This window comes from Lipotes vexillifer, unplaced genomic scaffold, assembly GCF_000442215.2.
Source record: "Lipotes vexillifer unplaced genomic scaffold, Lipotes_vexillifer_v1.1 scaffold1088, whole genome shotgun sequence".
NCBI lineage: Eukaryota > Metazoa > Chordata > Mammalia > Artiodactyla > Lipotidae > Lipotes > Lipotes vexillifer.
Window position 1 is genome coordinate 1,434,258 of NW_006779738.1, and position 18,414 is coordinate 1,452,671.

The 18,414-nt window shown below is 36.3% G+C and overlaps 1 protein-coding gene across 1 annotated transcript in view; it reads left to right on the forward strand.

Moving 5' to 3' along the window:
* ERO1B (endoplasmic reticulum oxidoreductase 1 beta) overlaps positions 1 to 18,414 on the forward strand; it is a 61,672-nt gene that overhangs the window by 18,289 nt on the left and 24,969 nt on the right. The window contains exons 3-6 of the mRNA XM_007452941.1: positions 1,246 to 1,329; positions 6,508 to 6,549; positions 8,151 to 8,233; positions 13,422 to 13,495. Of these exons, the coding sequence (XP_007453003.1) occupies positions 1,246 to 1,329; positions 6,508 to 6,549; positions 8,151 to 8,233; positions 13,422 to 13,495 (283 nt within the window). The remainder of the gene's footprint in view (positions 1 to 1,245; positions 1,330 to 6,507; positions 6,550 to 8,150; positions 8,234 to 13,421; positions 13,496 to 18,414) is intronic.

An 18,414-nucleotide genomic window follows, 5' to 3' on the forward strand; every position in this document is an offset into this window, starting at 1 on the left:
GTATTTGAGAGAGCCCTGGAGGAGGTGAGGGGATTGAGCCATAAAAGACCTGGAGGAGCCACCAGCACAGGCACAGAGAACAGCCACCGTAAAGCCCTGAGACAGGAAGGAGCTGATGTGTCTCCAGCAAGGCCATTGTGCCTGGAGGACTTTGGGAGGAGATAGGTCAGACAGGTGGGCAGGAGACCAGGCGATGGAGTGCCTGTGGATTTACTCTAAAGGTGAGAGGAAGCCACGGGATGGTTTTGAGCAGGGATTGGTATGCTCTGAGTTAGTTCAAAGAGATGATTATGGCTACTGTGTAGAGAATAGATGGTGGTAGGAGTAGGGAGACTCGCAGTAGTCGGGGCAGGGGCAGGTGGTGACAGAAGAGGTGGTGAGAAGCGAGTAATGAATTGTTTGCAGGGGATAAAAAAGGGAGGAAACAAGAATAAAACTTTGATTTTTGGCTTGGGCAACGCATGTGGATGTCCTATTGAATTACCGTCTTCCTGTTAGGTTTAGAATATGAAAATCCAGAGTTTGTAGCGTGGTAAAATGTCCTGCATGATCTTGTCTATCTCTACCCTCATTCCCTGTCACCCTCTGCCTTCCCCACTAAAAGTCAGCTAAACTAAGTCAGCGCCTTGTCACCTTTCCGCACACACGCTTCCACCAGCTAAAACACTACCTCCTCAGAGACCTGCATCCACCAGCCCCATTATTTTCCATCACAGAACTCTGGATTTTCCTTTGTAGCACTTGCAACAATTTGCAATTAAATGAACATGCAAATATATAATTCCTGTTCCCTCCAGGAAACTGTAAGTTACAGGGGAAAAGTGCTTTTTCTGCCTCTTTTTCCCCTAGAGCCTACACAGTGCCTGATGCATAGTGGGTGCTCAGGGCACATCTGTTAAGTGAGTGGGTGCCTGGGAGAACTCAGTCAGTGAGGTGATGTTAAGGGGCTAGGAGACATTAGAGTGTCCCGAAATGCTTTCCAGGCTCTGCAGATGAGCAGTGTGCCTGGACTTTATTCCTTTTTGAAGTGTCAGAGGACTAATAGCAGTCATTTATTTTAAAAAATAAGTATTATACCTGGGATGTCTGAAAAACTTCAGTCATTTTAACTTCTGAGCTATATAGATGCCTCAGGATAGGATGCTTTTCCTTCACCACTGGGTCCCTGGAGCCCAGCACAGTGATACTTAGCAGTGCAGGACTGTGACACACACTGACTAATGCTCATTCATTCTTTCTCCCAAGGTCAACCTGAAGCGACCGTGTCCTTTCTGGGCAGAAGATGGCCATTGTTCAATAAAAGACTGTCATGTAGAGCCTTGTCCAGAGGTAAAATCAATTTTTTAAAAATTGAGAAAAGAAATGCTTTCTCTTAGACTTTTAGATAAGCGCGAACTGTGTATTTTAGGCTAATGTCAAAGCATTTGGACTTGTCATCAAATTCATGTGGTCTCAGCTCTCTTCTTTTTAACCAGATTACAGAAGATTTATTCTGTACTTGCCACCAAAATGGGTTTGTAGACAGTCTTGTATCCAGTGGTGTTGGTGACTGGATGTGGAAATATAGTCTGATTCTAAAATGGAGGCTTGTTCTAGGACTGGATCTGCAGTTAGCTCTTATTTCATGCTTTATTGAATCTGCATCTTGTTTCATGGGCAAAGAAAATGCTACTGCACCTTAAGTTTCAAATTTAGAGTGGGAATTAGAGTGCAAAAACTTGGGAAATTCAAGGCTTGGAGTTAGATCTTCCCTTGGTCTTGTTACATTGGGTGGGGGAAAAAGGGCTGTACTTGTTAGTAAGGGAAAGCTACATTTTAGACTTCATTTTTTGACATCTAGCATAATTAATTATATCCCTCTTCAACAGTAGTTAGTTATTTCCATTTTACTTTTTGCTTTTCTTACCTAACCAGTAAGTCTAGTTTTTTGCCTTTAAAAACAGGAAAAAAAACATCTGAACCAATATTGTTTCTAAACGGAAAATTAAAAAAATAATTATTTACGTTTTCCTTTAAGAATAAAATGTTTTAACTTTTTAGTTTGAAATAATTTGAGACATACAGAAAAGTTGCAAGAATAGTACAAACGATTCCCATATACTTTTTATCCAGATTCCCCAAATGTTAATGTTTATCAAGTTTTATTATTCCCTCTATATGTGTATACTAATATTATTATTTTTTGAACCATTTAGGTATGTAACCAACATGATGATCTTTTACCCCTAAATACTCCAGTGTGTATTTCTTTAAAAACAAGATTATTAACCACAGCATAATTAGCAAAATCAGGAAATTAACATTTCTGCAATACCAAAGTCTACTCTGTAGACCTTAAGCACCCATTGCCAGTTGATTTAATAACGTGTTTTCAGAGCAGCAGCAGCAGCAACAAACCTTCTGATCCAGAATTGTGCCTTGCATTTGGATGTCACATCCCTTTAGTCTTCTTTTAATCTGGAAGAGTCCCTCAGTATTTCTTTGTCTTTCGTTGTCTTGACTTTAATGAGCTCCCTCCCGCCCTTCCTTCCTTTTTTCCTCCCTCCCTTACTTAAAATACACCAGTTATTTTGTAGAATCCCCCTTATTTGGGGTTTTCCTGGTCTTTCCTAATTACTAGATTAAGGTCATGCACTTTGGGCAGGTACACCATAGAAGTGATGTGTCCTTCTCAGTGCCATATCAGGAGGCACGTGATGTCGTCTTGATCATGTGGTTATGGTGGTGTTTGCCATATTTCTTCATGGTAAAGTGGGAAAAATTTTTTGAGACTATGAACTATGACAATATCTCATTTTTTATCATATTTTTGCCATCTTAAGTTTTAGCATCCATTGATGATTCTTGCCTGAATTAATTATATGATAGTTGTCAAATAGTGATTTTCTGATTCCATTTCTTCTACATTTATTACTTGGCATTCTACTGCAAGTGAGAGCTTTTTCTTTATTTATTGTATGTTTATGTCAATATATATCGTTACCATCATGTTTTTTTTATAACAGCTTTATTGAGACAATTCACATACCATAAAATTCACTCATTCTAAAGTGCACAATTCAGTGAGTTTTAGTATATTACAGAATTGTGCAACCATCACCACTATCTAGTTGTAATGCATTTTCATCACCCCAAAAAGAAACCCCTGCCCATTAGCGGTCACCCTGTTTCCTACTCCCTCCTCCTGCTGGAAACCACTAATCCACTCTCTGTCTCTACAAATTTGCCTATTATGGACACTTCATGTGAATAAAATCATACAATATATGGTCATTTGTGACTGGCTTCTTTTGCTTCGCATAATGTCTTGAAGGTCCATCCATGTTGTAGCATGTATCAGTACTTCATTCTATTGCTGAATAATATTCCATTGTATGGATATACCTCATCTTGCTTATTCATCAGTTGATGGACATTTGGGTTGTTTCTACTTTTTGGCTACTATGAATAATGAATAAATATCCAGGCACAAATATTTGTGTGGACATATGTTTTCAATTCTCAAGTATACTTTGGAGTGAAATTGCTAGATCATATAGTAACTTTAACTCTTGAGGAACTGCCAAACTCTTACCATTGTGCTTTACAATTTTACATTGCCTCTAGTAATGTATGTATGATGGTTCCAGTTTCTCTACATACTTGTCAACACTTAACACTGTCTTGTCTTTTATTTTAGCCATGCTTACAAGTGGCATCTCATTTTGGTTTTGATTTGCATTTCCCTGATATCAAGCATCTTTTCAGGTGCTTATTGGCCATTTGTATATATTGTCAGAAAAATGTCTATTCAAATCCTTTGCCCATTTTTAAAATGAATTGCCTTTTTATTGCTCAGCTGTGAGAGTTACTTGGTTTTGCACAATATGTGTTTCTAAGTTGCTGTTTTTGTTTTTTGGTTTTTTTTTGCGGTATGCGGGCCCCTCACTGTTGTGGCTTTTCCCATTGCGGAGCACAGGCTCCGGGCGTGCAGGCTCAGCGGCCATGGCTCATGGGCCCAGCCGCTCCGCAGCATGTGGGATCTTCCCGGACTGGGGCACGAACCCATGTCCCCTGCATCGGCAGACGGACTCAACTACTGCACCACCAGGGAAGCCCCTCTCAGTTGTTTTTATGTTAAAATAATTATTTATTGTCTACAGTGGATTATCCTCTGTAGTCTTAAATTTCTAATAAGAATAAATGAAGGTGTTTATTTGCCTGTAAATCCCCAACATAAGAAATCTAACATAAGTATTTAAAAATTTCTGTCTATTCCCTTCCCAGTGTTGTTCTCTTTCCTTTCTTTCCAGAGATAAAAACTATCCCTTTATGTTGGTCCTTTCAACTAATATGAGGATATTTGTATTTCTCTCTCTGGGGAAAATTCAGTAGGCGTTTCATATTGAACGGAAACTTGTCTTGATACAGAGTTAAAATTTGCATTCTATAACTTGAAGTCTAATTTAATCGTGAGGCTCACTTAATTTGTAATTTGCAGATTGCTTCATATTGTTAGTGGCAACAACTAGGTTTATTTCATGTTTGATTTTAGTTATTAACTTTACATTTATCATTACTTTTTAAAAAATATTTACTTGGCTGCATCGGGTCTTAGTTGGGGCACGCAGGCTCAGTAGCTGTGGCTTGCGGGCTCTAGAGCACAGGCTCCATAGCTGTGGCGCGCAGGCTTAGTTGCCCTGTGGCATGTGGGATCTTAGTTCCCCAACCAGGGATTGAACCGGCATCCCCTGCATTGCAAGGCGAATTCTTAACTATTGGACCACCAGGAAAGTCCCCTATCGTTACTTTTAATAATTCTTTTTTGTGATTTTTATGTTATTCATGATGATCATCTGTGGTGCCTATCCCTGTATTTCTCAATAGCCTGTATTAAGATTTGCTTAAGTCAGGTTACTCCATTCAGCATCAAACCTTTTAAAAAGCTGCTAGTACTTTGGTTTTAGCATATTATACTTGTTAGAGGACAACAGTAATGAGAGGGCATTTTAATAAGTATTCCATATTTTAAGTTCAGGGTCTGATAACTATAACTGCTACATTTGACTTGAGTTTTATACTTTTCCCTCTTCTGCCTTCTGTTAGTGGTGCTAGAAAACACTGAGATGATAAAATATTGGCAGCAAGTAATGTTTTAACTATATGATATTGGGGGGAAATTTCTTATCATTATTATTTACATTCTTCAGCCTGACAGAAAAATATTTATTCTGAATATTTGACTAAACTTTATCTATGAAACATGAAAAAGTTTTAATGGGTAATTTGCAATTAATTTGGTAGCCCATAGATTCAGATGTTGGAAATCAGTTCCCTGGGTTGATCAGAGGATCAACCTGGGATTGCCTGCTTTCAGATATGATTTTTGCTTAAGATTGTGTTTGATAAACCAGTTGTAATAATTCATAGGTTTATTTAAGCCTGAAACTAATTATTGGTTTTACAGAAAAGAAAGACCTATGTGAAGTTCTTACATTGGTAAACCCTAGATTACCTAGATTGGTAAACCCTAGGTTAATCATATGAGCCAAGGAAACTTTTTGTTTTAATCTTATTGAAGTGTGGTTGATCTACAATGTTGTTAATTTCTGCTGCACAGCAAAGTGACTCAGTTATACGTATATATACTTTTTCATATTCTTTTCCAGTTTGTTTTTTAAATTTTATTATTTTTTTTATTTTTTATTTTTTTTTGCGGTATGCGGGCCTCTCCCTGCTGTGGCCTCTCCTGTTGCAGAGCACAGGCTCCGGACGCGCAGGCTCAGCGGCCATGACTCACGGGCCCAGCCGCTCCGCGGCATGTGGGATCTTCCCAGACTGGGGCACAAACCCGTGTCCCCTGCATCGGCAGGAGGACTCTCAACCACTGTGCCACCAGGGAAGCCCCCATTTTGTTTTTTCACAGGATATTGAATATAGTTCCCTGTGCTGTACAGTAGGGCCTTGTTGTTTATCCATCCTATATATAATCGTTTGCATCTGCTAATCCCAAACTCCCAGTCCATCCCTCCCCCACCCCCCCTTCCCCTTGGCAACCACAGGTCTGGTCTGGCAAAGAACTTACTCTCGCTTTCTAGTATTAATTCAAAAGTATCTAAATTTCAGATGTCAACTTAGAGCAGAAATTTAAATTAAGCATAATATATTTCAAATAATTTTTAAAAAGTTGTTTCTGTGGAAAGAAAATTTATGGAAAAAGTGATTTCGCTAGGTGTTTTTTTAAACCTAAAAATTATGTAACCTATTAATTACTGCATTGAGAGTTATTAGAGCTGATTTTGACACTCTTTGTTTTCCATACTGTGATTTACAAGTCTGTAAATTGGGATAGTTGTTTACCTTTCACCTCAGGAGGTAGTATGAAAACAGAATTTGAATGAATGTATATTTTCTCCTCATGGACTAAAATAGCCTTTGAATTAGAACAGTGGCATTAATAATTCGTGAAGAAATCTCAAAAAATAAAAATATCATTTTCTAAATTTTTGTTTTTGTTCTTCTTTTAAGAGTAAAATTCCAGTTGGAATTAAAGCTGGGAGTTCTAATAAGGTGAGTCACTTTTCTTCATTAAATATTTCTGCTTTACATAGTGAAACTTGCCCCTTACTGCTTGGTGTAGTTGCTGAAGAGAACCATGATATGGTTAGTTAGGAATGGACACATTTTTGTCTGAGAATCCCAAATCCTTAATTTTGTAGCAAGCAGTGAGGTGTAGTATATTCTTTACAATTAAACTATATAGCTTCTTTTGAAATACTTTAGTTGTGTTTTTAGAACTTCTAGAATAACTATAAAGTACTGTAGTCAGTGTCAGTTTACCTAATCAACAGGCATTTTGTCAGGCATGTATTTTTACTCTTCTGTTTTCAGCTGTTTTCAACTATTTCAGTCATATTCAGGATTATATTTTATAGAGTAAACAATTATCAAGATATTTTGAGCATAGTACTTTTCAATGGCATTAAAAGGTTATCCTTTTCCTCTTATGGGGTATGTCATAATCTACTTGGCCATTCATATGTTTTTAAATAACAGTGTGTTTCTAGCTTTTCACTATCATACATATGTAATAAAGATCATCCTACCCTCTCTCTCTGCTTCCCTATGTATCCTCTCTCCATTTTCTTGTGCTCTCTACCTTTGCAGTCTTTTGTTTGCACTCCCTCTTTTATTTATTTTTGTTTCAGATCTACAGTAGATAGTATAAAGACAATTGAAACCCCTTCTGAACTCCTTCCCAATCCCATTATATTTCCTCCCTCTCTAGAGCTAGCCACTTTGCTGAAGTTGATGTCTATCCTTCTGTGATACTTTTTCTCTTTATATTGTATTATACATGTATCCACAAGTAATATATAGATCTGTTATACAAAATTTAAAACAATTTTTAAATAATAATATATAAAATATAATAATTTTGTATTTCTTCAAGTTAAAAACATTTTTTTTACTTTATATTTTTGTGTAGTATTGTGCTTTTGAATTTTTGTCTCTGCTAATATATGTAGATTTTGTTAATTTTAATAGCTGCAAAATATTCAGTTGTATAGATATTTGTATAATTGTGTGAATAGCCATTCCTCTGTTGATGGACATTTCAATTGTTTTCAGGTTTTTGCTATCACAAACAATGACGCACTGGCATCTTTGTCTTTCATCGAATTGTGCACATATGTAAGAGTTTCTCTAGGTCTATATTTAAAAGTAAGATTGCTGGGCCAAAGGGGATGCCTATCTCAGCATTACAGGAGAGTACCAAATAACTTTCTAAAGTGGTTTTTGTTTTTGTTTTTAAATGTTGCTCTAGATATGGATTCAGCAGTGGGACTGCTGGCTCAAGGGTTTATTCATATTTACAGCTCTACATAAATATTGTTAAATTACTTTCCCAAGAGGGTCTTCTCAGTTCACATCACCAACATACCAATGCAAATTGCTACATTTTTAATGTCTTTCCTTATTTATTAGGTGGAAATTTGTGACACATTTTCATTTGCATTTCTTCCATGTGTTAGGGATTCTGATAATAGGATGTATCTATATTTAGTATACATCATCATTGGCAAACTGACTCTTCTGCCAATGGAACCTGAAATAAAGACAAAGGTAATAATTGCTACTAAACTTACATATTATGAATTTCTTTTCAGTACTTGAAAGTGGCAAACAATACCAAAGAATTAGAAGATTGTGAACAAGCTAGTAAACTGGGAGCAATTAACAGCACGTTAAGGTAAATTTCATTTTAGTAGTATTAAGAAAATATTCCCTTGTTTAATTTATTTATGATAGAAATCTTTGGTTTTTCTTGTGATTTTGATTAAAGTTTCAACTAATCTTTGAAAGGAAATAGTTACTCTTTATCCTAAATTTCATGATAGCTTTGCTTCCTCTTAGCTTTTTCGTTCTAAGTCATCAATAATGACTATTAAAAAGGAAAAATTTAGGTGATTTCTCATTTAGCAGGGTTTATGGGTCCATTCTTCCTGATTATTATGGGAAAAGGAACTTGAATCTCTTAGTCTTTTTAAAATAGTAATTCAATCTACATGTTACATTTTGAATGATAAAGGTTTCTATTAACTGTTAACGTTTCGTAGATTTTTTTTTCTGTTGACTTTATTTGCTCTAAGTACAAACCTGCTTTTGAAGGCCAACATGAGTAATTTGTAAGTGGTCTCAGATTATGCAGTATAAAATGACTGAGCAGATCTGTAGTTGTGAGTGGGGAAGGGAATATTACAGAAATTCTTTTTAATTTCCCTGTTAAGATTTGTAATTATGTACTATAATTGTTAAAGACAATAAAGTTAGTAGTTTTGTGTATCTTATTTATTGATGAAAAATTCTAATATATAAAAGTAGAAAGGATAATATAATAAACACCCATATATACTCTACTCCAAATGAATAAATGTTAACATTTTCTGCCATGTTTATGAGAAAAGAGAAATGCCAAAGATGAATTTGAAATCCCCTGTTTATTCCCCAATCCTGTTTTCTTCCCTCTTTCCTTAGAGATAACTGAATTTGGTATGTATCCAAGTCCATGTTTTTGTTTTTAATTTATATATATATAGTTTGTGTATATGATTTTATTTTTCCTTTATGTAAATGATATAATGTGATAATTAACATTCTGCAACTCTTTTTACACTGCACATTTTGCTTTCTAGATATATCCATGTTAGAATGAGACAAATCTCTATGTTTTTTTAGCCGATAAATGGTTTTCATCATATAAATATGCCATAGTTTGCTTATCTATTCCCCTACTGATGGCCATTTAGGTTGTTTCAAATTTTTTACTTCTAAAAATTATGCCACCTTGAGCATCCTTGCTAATGTTTTTTGTATACACTGGAAATAAAATTGCTGAACCCTAAGCTTGCCGTCTTGCAGCTGTTCTTCATATAGCCTGGTGGCTTTTCTAAAACACTTGTGTGGCTATGTATGGCCTCCAGCACTGAGAACTTGCTTTGTTCTCCACATCCTTGCCAAAAATTGGTAATGTTTGATAAGTGTGAAATAGTATCTCATTTTTCCTTAATTATATTTTGTTGATTATTAGTGAGTTTGGGCATTTTTTCCTCTTGTTTATTGGGCATTCTGGTTTCTTATTCATTCAACAAATGAATGCCTACAATATGCCAGGTGCTATTCTAGGATTATAGCGGTGTAAGTGGGAAACAAATTCCAGCGCTCCTGAAGCTTAATCCTAGGCAGAGATGTGCAAGAAACAAGTAAAGTTAGTGCTAAGTAATAAAATGATGATGAGTGCCAGGCAGAAAAATGATGCAGGGAAGAGTGAGAGAGAGGGCTAGGGGTGAAGGTGGTTGCACTGTTTTAAATTGTTGGTCCAAGAAGGCCAGAGTGATAACAGGCAAAGCGCTCATGAAGGCCTGAGTCATAATATGGCTGCCTGGGCATGTAGGGGGTGGGGAACAGTATTTCAGGCATGCATAATGGTTAGTAAGAGGCCCTGAGGCCAGAGCTTGCCTAGACTGCTTGAGGAAGCACAAGGCCAGTGTGGCTGGAGTATAGTGAACAAGGACAAAGTAATGGAAGACAAAATCAGAAGATGCTAGGGATGGGAGGGGGCAGGAGTAAGGTGAGGTGGAGATCTTGTAAAATCTTGAAGACACTTATTATGAATATTGCTTTTAAAACTGAGTGGAATGAAAAGTCACTGGAGGATTTTGAGAGTGTGTTGGGGAGCCAGGTGTTATGTCGTGGAAGCCTGCTTTATGTGGTTATTGTAGTAATCCTTGTAAGACGTGATGGTGGTTTAGTTTAGGCTGGGGTGATGGCTGTGGAAATGATGAGAGGTGGTCAGATTCTGGATAGATTTTGGAGGTAGAGCTGAGAGTATTTGCTGAAGGATTGGATGTAGGGTATGAAAACAGAGAGGAGCTAAGAATGATTACAAGATTTGGTTGTAAAAAAAATGGAGCTGCCATTTATTGAACTGGGGGCACCTACCGGAGGAGCAAGTTTGATGGGAAATTTTAGTTCAACCTTGGACTTGTTAAGTTTGAGCTGCCTGTGAAATGTCCAGCAGGCAGTTGGATATACAAGTCTCAATTTCAGGGGAGGGGTCTGGGCTGGAGATAAAATGTGGGTGTCATTCAGTGAATGTGTGATATTTAAAAACCATAAACCTGAGTGAGATTACCAAGGAGAGAATATAAATAAGAGAAGTGATCCAGGGACTGGGCCTTAAGTTATCATAAGATTTTGAGGTAAGTTGCCTGTTAATATTCTTTGCTATCTTTTCCTCCATTGGGGAAGGGGTGCATTTTTATATTATTCTGTAGGCATTCTTCATATAATCTGATAATAATTCTTTGTTGCCTGTATGGGTTGTTAGGGCTTGTCTTTTAATTTTGCTTATGGATTTTTGTTGTTAAACTGAAGTTATTAATTTTTTAAACTTTTAAGTTTAACACACACATAATAAAGTATACAAATCTTAAGTATAAAGGCCAATTTAATTTTAGAAAGTGAACTAACTCTATTAGCCATCATCCAGAACTATATACTTGCTACCCAGAAGATCACATTATGTACTTTCCTAGCCTTTACCACCTTCCAGAGTTAATCATGATTTTGAGTTATGTTAGTAAAGATTAGTTTTGCCCATTTATATACATGGAATAATATAGTGTGTATTCTTTTGTATCTGGCTTATTTTATGCAACATTATGTTGAATAATACTATGCTGGATGTCTTGGCCATTTCACAAAATATTTAGGTGGATATTTGCTGGTACATTTGGTATGCATTTCTGTGGAGAATATATCTAGGAGTGGAATTAAGAACTGCCAAATGGTTTTCCACAATGACTGTACCAAAATACATTGCCGCTAGTAGTAGTGTACAGGAGTTCCTCATTCCACAACTTCTCCGACAATTGGTAGTGTAATTTTTAAACAGCTTTATGGAAGTGTAGTTGACACACAGTACACTGCACCTATTCAAAATGTACAATGTGATGTTTTGACATGTGTACGTTCACAAAAATCAGCACAATCAAGATGGTTATGTCTGCACTCCCCAAAGTTTTCTCATGCCCCAGTGTGATCCCTCCATCCCATCCCTTCCTGTCCCTGTTTCCCACTTCAAAGATGACTACTTTAACTCATGGCACTGTCTTGATAGAAAGCCCTAGGTTAAGCCCAAGAGATTCTTCTGTTAAGTACCGTGGCATCCATCTTCATACTGACTTTTAGAAAAGCTGGACTAGATCATCTCTAAGGTTCCTTATAACTTGTTTATAAACCAAACTGGGCCAGCTCTATTAGCATTAGATTAACGTTCCATATCTTTTCTGCTACCATGGCTTTAGGCAAGGGTTAGATGAAACAATCCAGAAAACTTCATCAAATAAGTGTGCTAAAAGTTCCTCTAAGTTAGTCATATTGCTCATAAGAAAATAGGCATTTATATCAAAATTGCTTTGTTCTTTACTATTTTCAGCAGAAGACTTACCTGATTAAACATAACTGTAGTTATCATTTTAGCTCTAACTAGAGCTTAGGCATTCTTGTTTTATGGCATCATATATTTCAACTGAGTCACCTATGATATAATTTTCCATTAACTTTTATGAAGTTAATTATATATTCCCATAGGAGAAAAAAAATCCCATGGTAAATTGAATTGGAAATTTTTATTGGTAAAGTTGTTATAGTGCGGCCACCCTTATATACTTCCTGTAGTCGTTATGCTATGCAGCAGCTTCTCAAATACAAAATAAGTTATTGGCTATGACAGTACCACATTTATGAATACCTGATTTATACTTGGTACATCATTTTTTTTTTTTTTGCCTCATTTGTTTTCCTTTAGGGAATAAAGATGGTATATATGCTACCATCATGTATTTAAGACAGAGAAGGTCTGAATATAGGTTAAAGTGAATATAGGTCAAAGTTTATTTGAATGAGTGTAGTTGTTCCTTTATCAGTCCTCCAGGTCAGAAATCTTGATCATAGGACTTCCCTGGCGGTGCAGTGGTTAAGCATCTGTCTGCCAATGCAGAGGACATGGGTTCGAGCTCTGGTCCAGGAAGATCCTACATGCCGCGGAGCAACTAAGCCCGTGCGCACAACTACTGAGCCTGCGCTCTAGAGCTCGCGAGCCACAACTACTGAGCCCTCAAGGCACAACTACTGAAGCCCACACACCTAGAGCCTGTGCTCTGCAACAACAGAAGCCACTGCATTGAGAAGCCCATGCACCACAACGAAGAGTAGATCCCGCTTGCCGCAACTAGAGAAAGCCCGTGCACAGCAATGAAGACCCAGTGCAGCCAAAAATAAATAAATAAATAAAATGTATTTATTAAAAAAAAGAAATCTTGAACATAGATTTTGTTAAATGTGACGTAATGTGTGAAATGAATGATATACTGTGATGAAAGTGACATTGGTGTTACTAGGGAATAGCACATTGGATGGAAGATCCTAGAAATGCATGTTTTAGTATTTTGGGTTGTATAAGTAGAGAAGCAATTTAAATTAAAAGAATTATGAAAGTAAATTTAATTCCTACTTTAGGAAAAAATAATACATAGTTAACTACAATTTCTAAGTCAGTTAAAAAGACCAGCCTGAATTTCGTGTTTAACTACGTCTTATATATATTTGTAAATTAGTTTTCTGGTCAAAGTAGTTATCATTGAACTAGGGCTAAAATAGTTTTAATATAGTTAAGAAATATAAATCACTCACAGAAATAAATATGTCTTTCGTATAACTTGTTTTAATCATTCATGTGACTGCTAACTGAACTTGTAACACCATCTAATTAATAAAGATGTGATCTCAGATTATCTATTTTTAGTACACTAGATACAGTGTTAAAGTTTTCAACTCCAGATTTAATCCTTTTTCTTTTTTATTCCTCCTTCCCATAGTAATCAAAGCAGAGAAGCTTTCATTGACTGGGCAAGATATGATGATTCACAGGATCACTTTTGTGAACTTGATGGTAATAAAAGAAACTATTGTAATTACATTATTTTAACTTTAACCCTTTTAAGACCCTTAAATTAGTGAAGTTACAGTCAGAGTTATAGCTTAAAGACACAGGATGTTGTATGTGGATCTTATTATTCATAATGGTGTTTATTGTGTTCCAAGCCCTGTGCTAAGTGCCTTAAGTACATTATTTCTTAGCTTTACAACTACCCTAATAGGTGTGTATTATTTTATATCTGGGGAAACTGAGTCTCAAAAAGACAAAGTAACTTGCCCAAGATCACACAGTAGCAAGAGGCTGAGACAGGATTCAGTCCCAGATCTGACTGAATCCCAAACCTGTCTTCTTTCCATTGTGGCACCCCACCTCCTATGGACCTCTAATTCAAGCCACTTAGTTATAGGTCTGTGACCATGTTATAGAAATGTTCACACTCGAATTAGTTGGAGGTCTCAACAAACTAACATAAAAGACACCTTCTGACATCGTGGAGGACTCTAATTTGACTTCCCCACAGCCCTCCTTCCAAGAGTCCCCTGGAATGGAACAAATGGTAGTTCAGTAGTAACTACCACTTCTTTTAACAGAAGATAATTGACGTGACTCAAAATTTTTTATCTATAGGAGAATACTCCCAATAATTATGTTGAGTAGGCTTAAATCATTCATTTGGCCTCTCTTTACCTTTTACCTTGGTATTGTTATTTTCTAGTGGTAGAAAAGAATTTGGAGTTCAACCATGCATAACTGAAAACAGGCAGCAGAAGTTCTTCTGAATTTTTAAAGCATCTAGCGTGGTTTGCTTTCTAAAGACTTGTTTTAAAGATTCTTATGTAGAATTGTGTTTTTAATGCAGTCTGTAATGGAATAAATTACAGGGCGCTTCTACAATAGTATGGTAAATTGAGAAGATGCTGGGAGAGGGAGTGTTATTACCATGTTTTATATAGTTTCAGCAAGGAAATTGCTAAGAAATCTGAACAAAGTTTTTTTCGATACGATAATGGGCAATTCATAAATACCCCTATTATGATATTTGGAATTGGCAACGGTTTTATCAGAGCAAGCCGTTGTTCCTGGGTAAGCACTCACGTGGCTGACTGCTCTTATTTGCTTTTTGGTTGTCAATCTAATTATATTTGAGTGTTTAACACTCATAGTCACTTCTTTCCAACTTCTCATGTATTCTTTTATTAAAATATTCTGGATAGTGCTTATTTAACAGGTTTTCAGATTAAAAAATTATTTCTGTGAGTATATATTTCTCTTTAGGTATTTAGTAAAAATTACTACTCAATTGTAGAGATTGCTTGCTATGATTAAATTGATGTGTTCTATTATCTGTCATCCGTATAAATAGTGTTAATTAATTTTTCTGTAGTAGCTTCTTAAATCGTAAAAGTGGAAGAGGTGTCCTATAAAAATTTCCATAAAATCATCCTTTAACATTTTTAGGATTACATATTAAAATAATTAGTTGTTTTTATATTTTTTAAATTAATTAATTAATTTTTGGCTGCGTTGGGTCTTCGTTGCTGTGCGTGGGCTTTCTCTAGTTGTGGCGAGTGGGAGCTACTCTTTGTTGTGGTGTGCAGGCTTCTCACTGTGGTGGCTTCTCTTGTAGTGGAGCACGGGCTCTAGGTGCATGGGCTTCAGTAGTTGTGGCACGTGGGCTCTAGAGCGCAGGCTCAGTAGTTGTGGTGCACGGGCTTAGTTGCTTCGCGGCATGTAGGATCTTCCCGGACCAGGGCTCAAACCCGTGTCCCCTGCACTGGCAGGCGGATTCCTAACTGCTGCGCCACCTGTTTTTATATTTTATGTAATTCTTAAACACGTGAAACCATGCTACTAGTTGGATTACCACGATTCTCCTGGGTAGTAATGTTCATGTGGGTCCCAAAGATTTTTACCTACAGTTTAAAAAAAATACTATCAGAGTAGCTTTGGAGTCATGGTTTAGTTATTTCAGTAATCTAAAATCATTAGATTAGGGACTTCCCTGGTGGTCCAGTGGCTAGGACTCTGTGCTCCCAGTGCAGGGGGCCTGGGTTCGATCACTGGTCAGGGAACTAGATCCCACATGCCGCAACTAAGACCCGACGCAGCTAAATAAATATTTAAAAATAAAATAAAATCATTGGAATAAAACAAAAAGTCTAAAGAATATTCACCCCAGTTTGGAATATAGTCAAACACTCTTGCTCTCTGCTGTTTTGTTTTTGTTTTTGTCATTATTTGAAAGGAAAGATGATCCTCATAGATCAAATAATAGGTTTTTAAATAATTCAGCGGTTTAAGGTAAGCCGCTCTCCCTACCTCTTATTTTTTTTTTTTTTTGATATTGTTGTTATGCATGGCTTGCTGCTTCCTTTGCTTCAGGTTTCTGCTCAAATGTCACCTCCTCAGAGAAGCCTGCTGTCATAAAAGAGTAACCACTTTCACTTTCTATCTCTTTGCACTGCTGCCTGCTCCCAGAGTACTAAGAACTATGTGAGAAACACTATTTAGTTTATCTGTATGTTGTTTGTCTTCATCTAGATTGTGAGCGACTTGAGAGCAAGGGCCATGTCTTTTTCTTCACGATTGTATCCCTAGTGCCTAGAACACTGCCTGGCCATGGTTCATGCCCAGTAAATATTTGCTCAGTGAAGTAGTTAGTTCATAAATAACCTGAACAGTGTGATAGATTTTTGCTTTTTATTTTTCCCCTTAAAACAGGTTCATTGATACATGAAAAATATTGCTTAAAACACTGGTTTCTAAATCTGGGTGTGTATCAGAATTACTTGGATGCTTTATAAACTATAGATTCTCCTTGACTGAGGGAATTATGTTTTAATAGTGAGTTAGTGGCAGTTTGGGGTAGCGTTGGAGATGGAGGCTTGTAGACTCAATCCTGAGTCTGTAACCTTATATCTTTTGTCTGTGTCCATAAGCAAAAAGCTTACACGCTAAGTTGTCCTGTGCAACCATTACGTATTAAGAGATATATAGGTTAGAAGGTGGGAAGGATGCCTGGCACCACAGAGCATGCAGTGTGGCCTCGTAACTCTAACACTAAATTAGGACAGTGAAAAAATTCAGCTGGGGAAAAAAGGTGTACTTGAGGAGGAGGAAAAAATATTGGTTCAAGTTGATGAATTCCCAGAATTAGGTATTTTGATTCAGTAGAAATTCTTTGAATCCTTTGGTATTGGTTAGCATGGTCAAAAAGAAAGAATAGCTTTGGAGCAGGTTTGTAGAGGGAGGAAAAAGAGAAAACTTTTTGTGGGGAGGACTTAGTAGGGATCCAAGAGCATTACCTGAACGTATGACACAGCTGTACAAATGGAAAGAAGTTATAGTTTGGGAACAATTTAATTATGATCATGTCACAGGTGGCCCTGGGACTAAGGATGGGTGTGTTTATAGGGAACCTCAGCCTGTGTATGCTTTCTCCCACATATGTTCCTCACTGTGGATGTCATGAAATTCTTGTCAGTATAGGTCAGGGGTTGACAAACTTTTTCTTCTGTAAATGGGCAGACAGTAAATATTTTAGGCTTTGTGAACCATATGGTCTCTCTTACAACTGCTCAACTCTGCCATAATAATGTGAAAGTGGCACATAAGCAAATGAACATGACTTGTGTTCCCATAAAACTTTCTTTACAAAAATACACAGCAGACCAGACTTGGCCTGTGGGCCATAGTTTGCTGATAACTTCTGTAGGTTAACAAAACACCTTTTTCATGATTTGAAAAAGTATTTTTTAAAACAACTTTTGATTTGGGAATTAAGGGAATACACACTAAGAACATTAAGAATGTAAGTTTACTTAAGTACTTTAAAAACTGATATAATTGATTTTACTCATGTGACTTTCTACTCCCTTAGAGTATATTTTAAATCCATATACTTCAATATTTGAATCCAGGGTTTTTTTTTTTTTCCTTTGTTGGTTGTTTAACTGGGCGAAGAGGTTGATACTAATTCAGTCTTCACATTCATAGATGACTGTACATAAGTGTAGGCTTATGTGCGTGCACATACGTTCTTTATACACGTGTGTATACATATATGTGTCAATGGGTATATATTTATGTTATTAATATTTCTAAAGCTTATATACGTAACTGAGTCAATTTTGCAAGTGAACTTGAGAACAGCTCAAAGAAATTTAAAATATATAACAAATTAGTGAATTGTAAAACTTAAAATTTTACTGTAAAATCCATATTTTATTAACTAAATGATTTGAATTTTTAGTTTTCAATTAAGATTTTTTAAATTATTGTTTTAAGTCCTGATCAGTAAATGTCCTTCGACAGTTTCTGATCATCCATCTGTAAGTTAACGTTTTCTGTGCTTTAACTTATTTAGTGGAATATCTATATAATGTTAGTGCTGGAAATAGAGCCAGTATTCTTCAAAATCATGTTTTCATTGTAAGTTAGATACCACTCATTTAGTAATGATAAGTTATGATTATCTTTGTACTCTTTATACATCACAAAAGTATCAGGTAGTTTTTGAAAGGCATGGATCAGGGTGCTGCTTTTTTTCCCCTTAAGATTATGGATCATCTCAATCTACAGTCATTGAATGGCCAATGAATATTTTTGACTGATAGGTAATGAAAGCAAAAGGGGCCATATTTTAATGACCATGTTTGTCCCTGTTTCAAGTCAGGTGTCTGTATACCATTAATTTAATACCGTGACACCAAAAATTAGGAAGCATATACATAAAAGAATACATCCATGCCAACATACATAGCATTTCAGCTTATAGGTGGTATTAGTATAGATGTGTGAAGCATAGTCATTATAATTTTTCTGTAGATGGTAAAGCGTGTGCTTCCCTTTTCTACCCAGAATGTGACCATTAAGACCATTTTTCTTTATCTTTTGTATTCCCCAGAGATCTCTATCAAAATGTTGTCCAA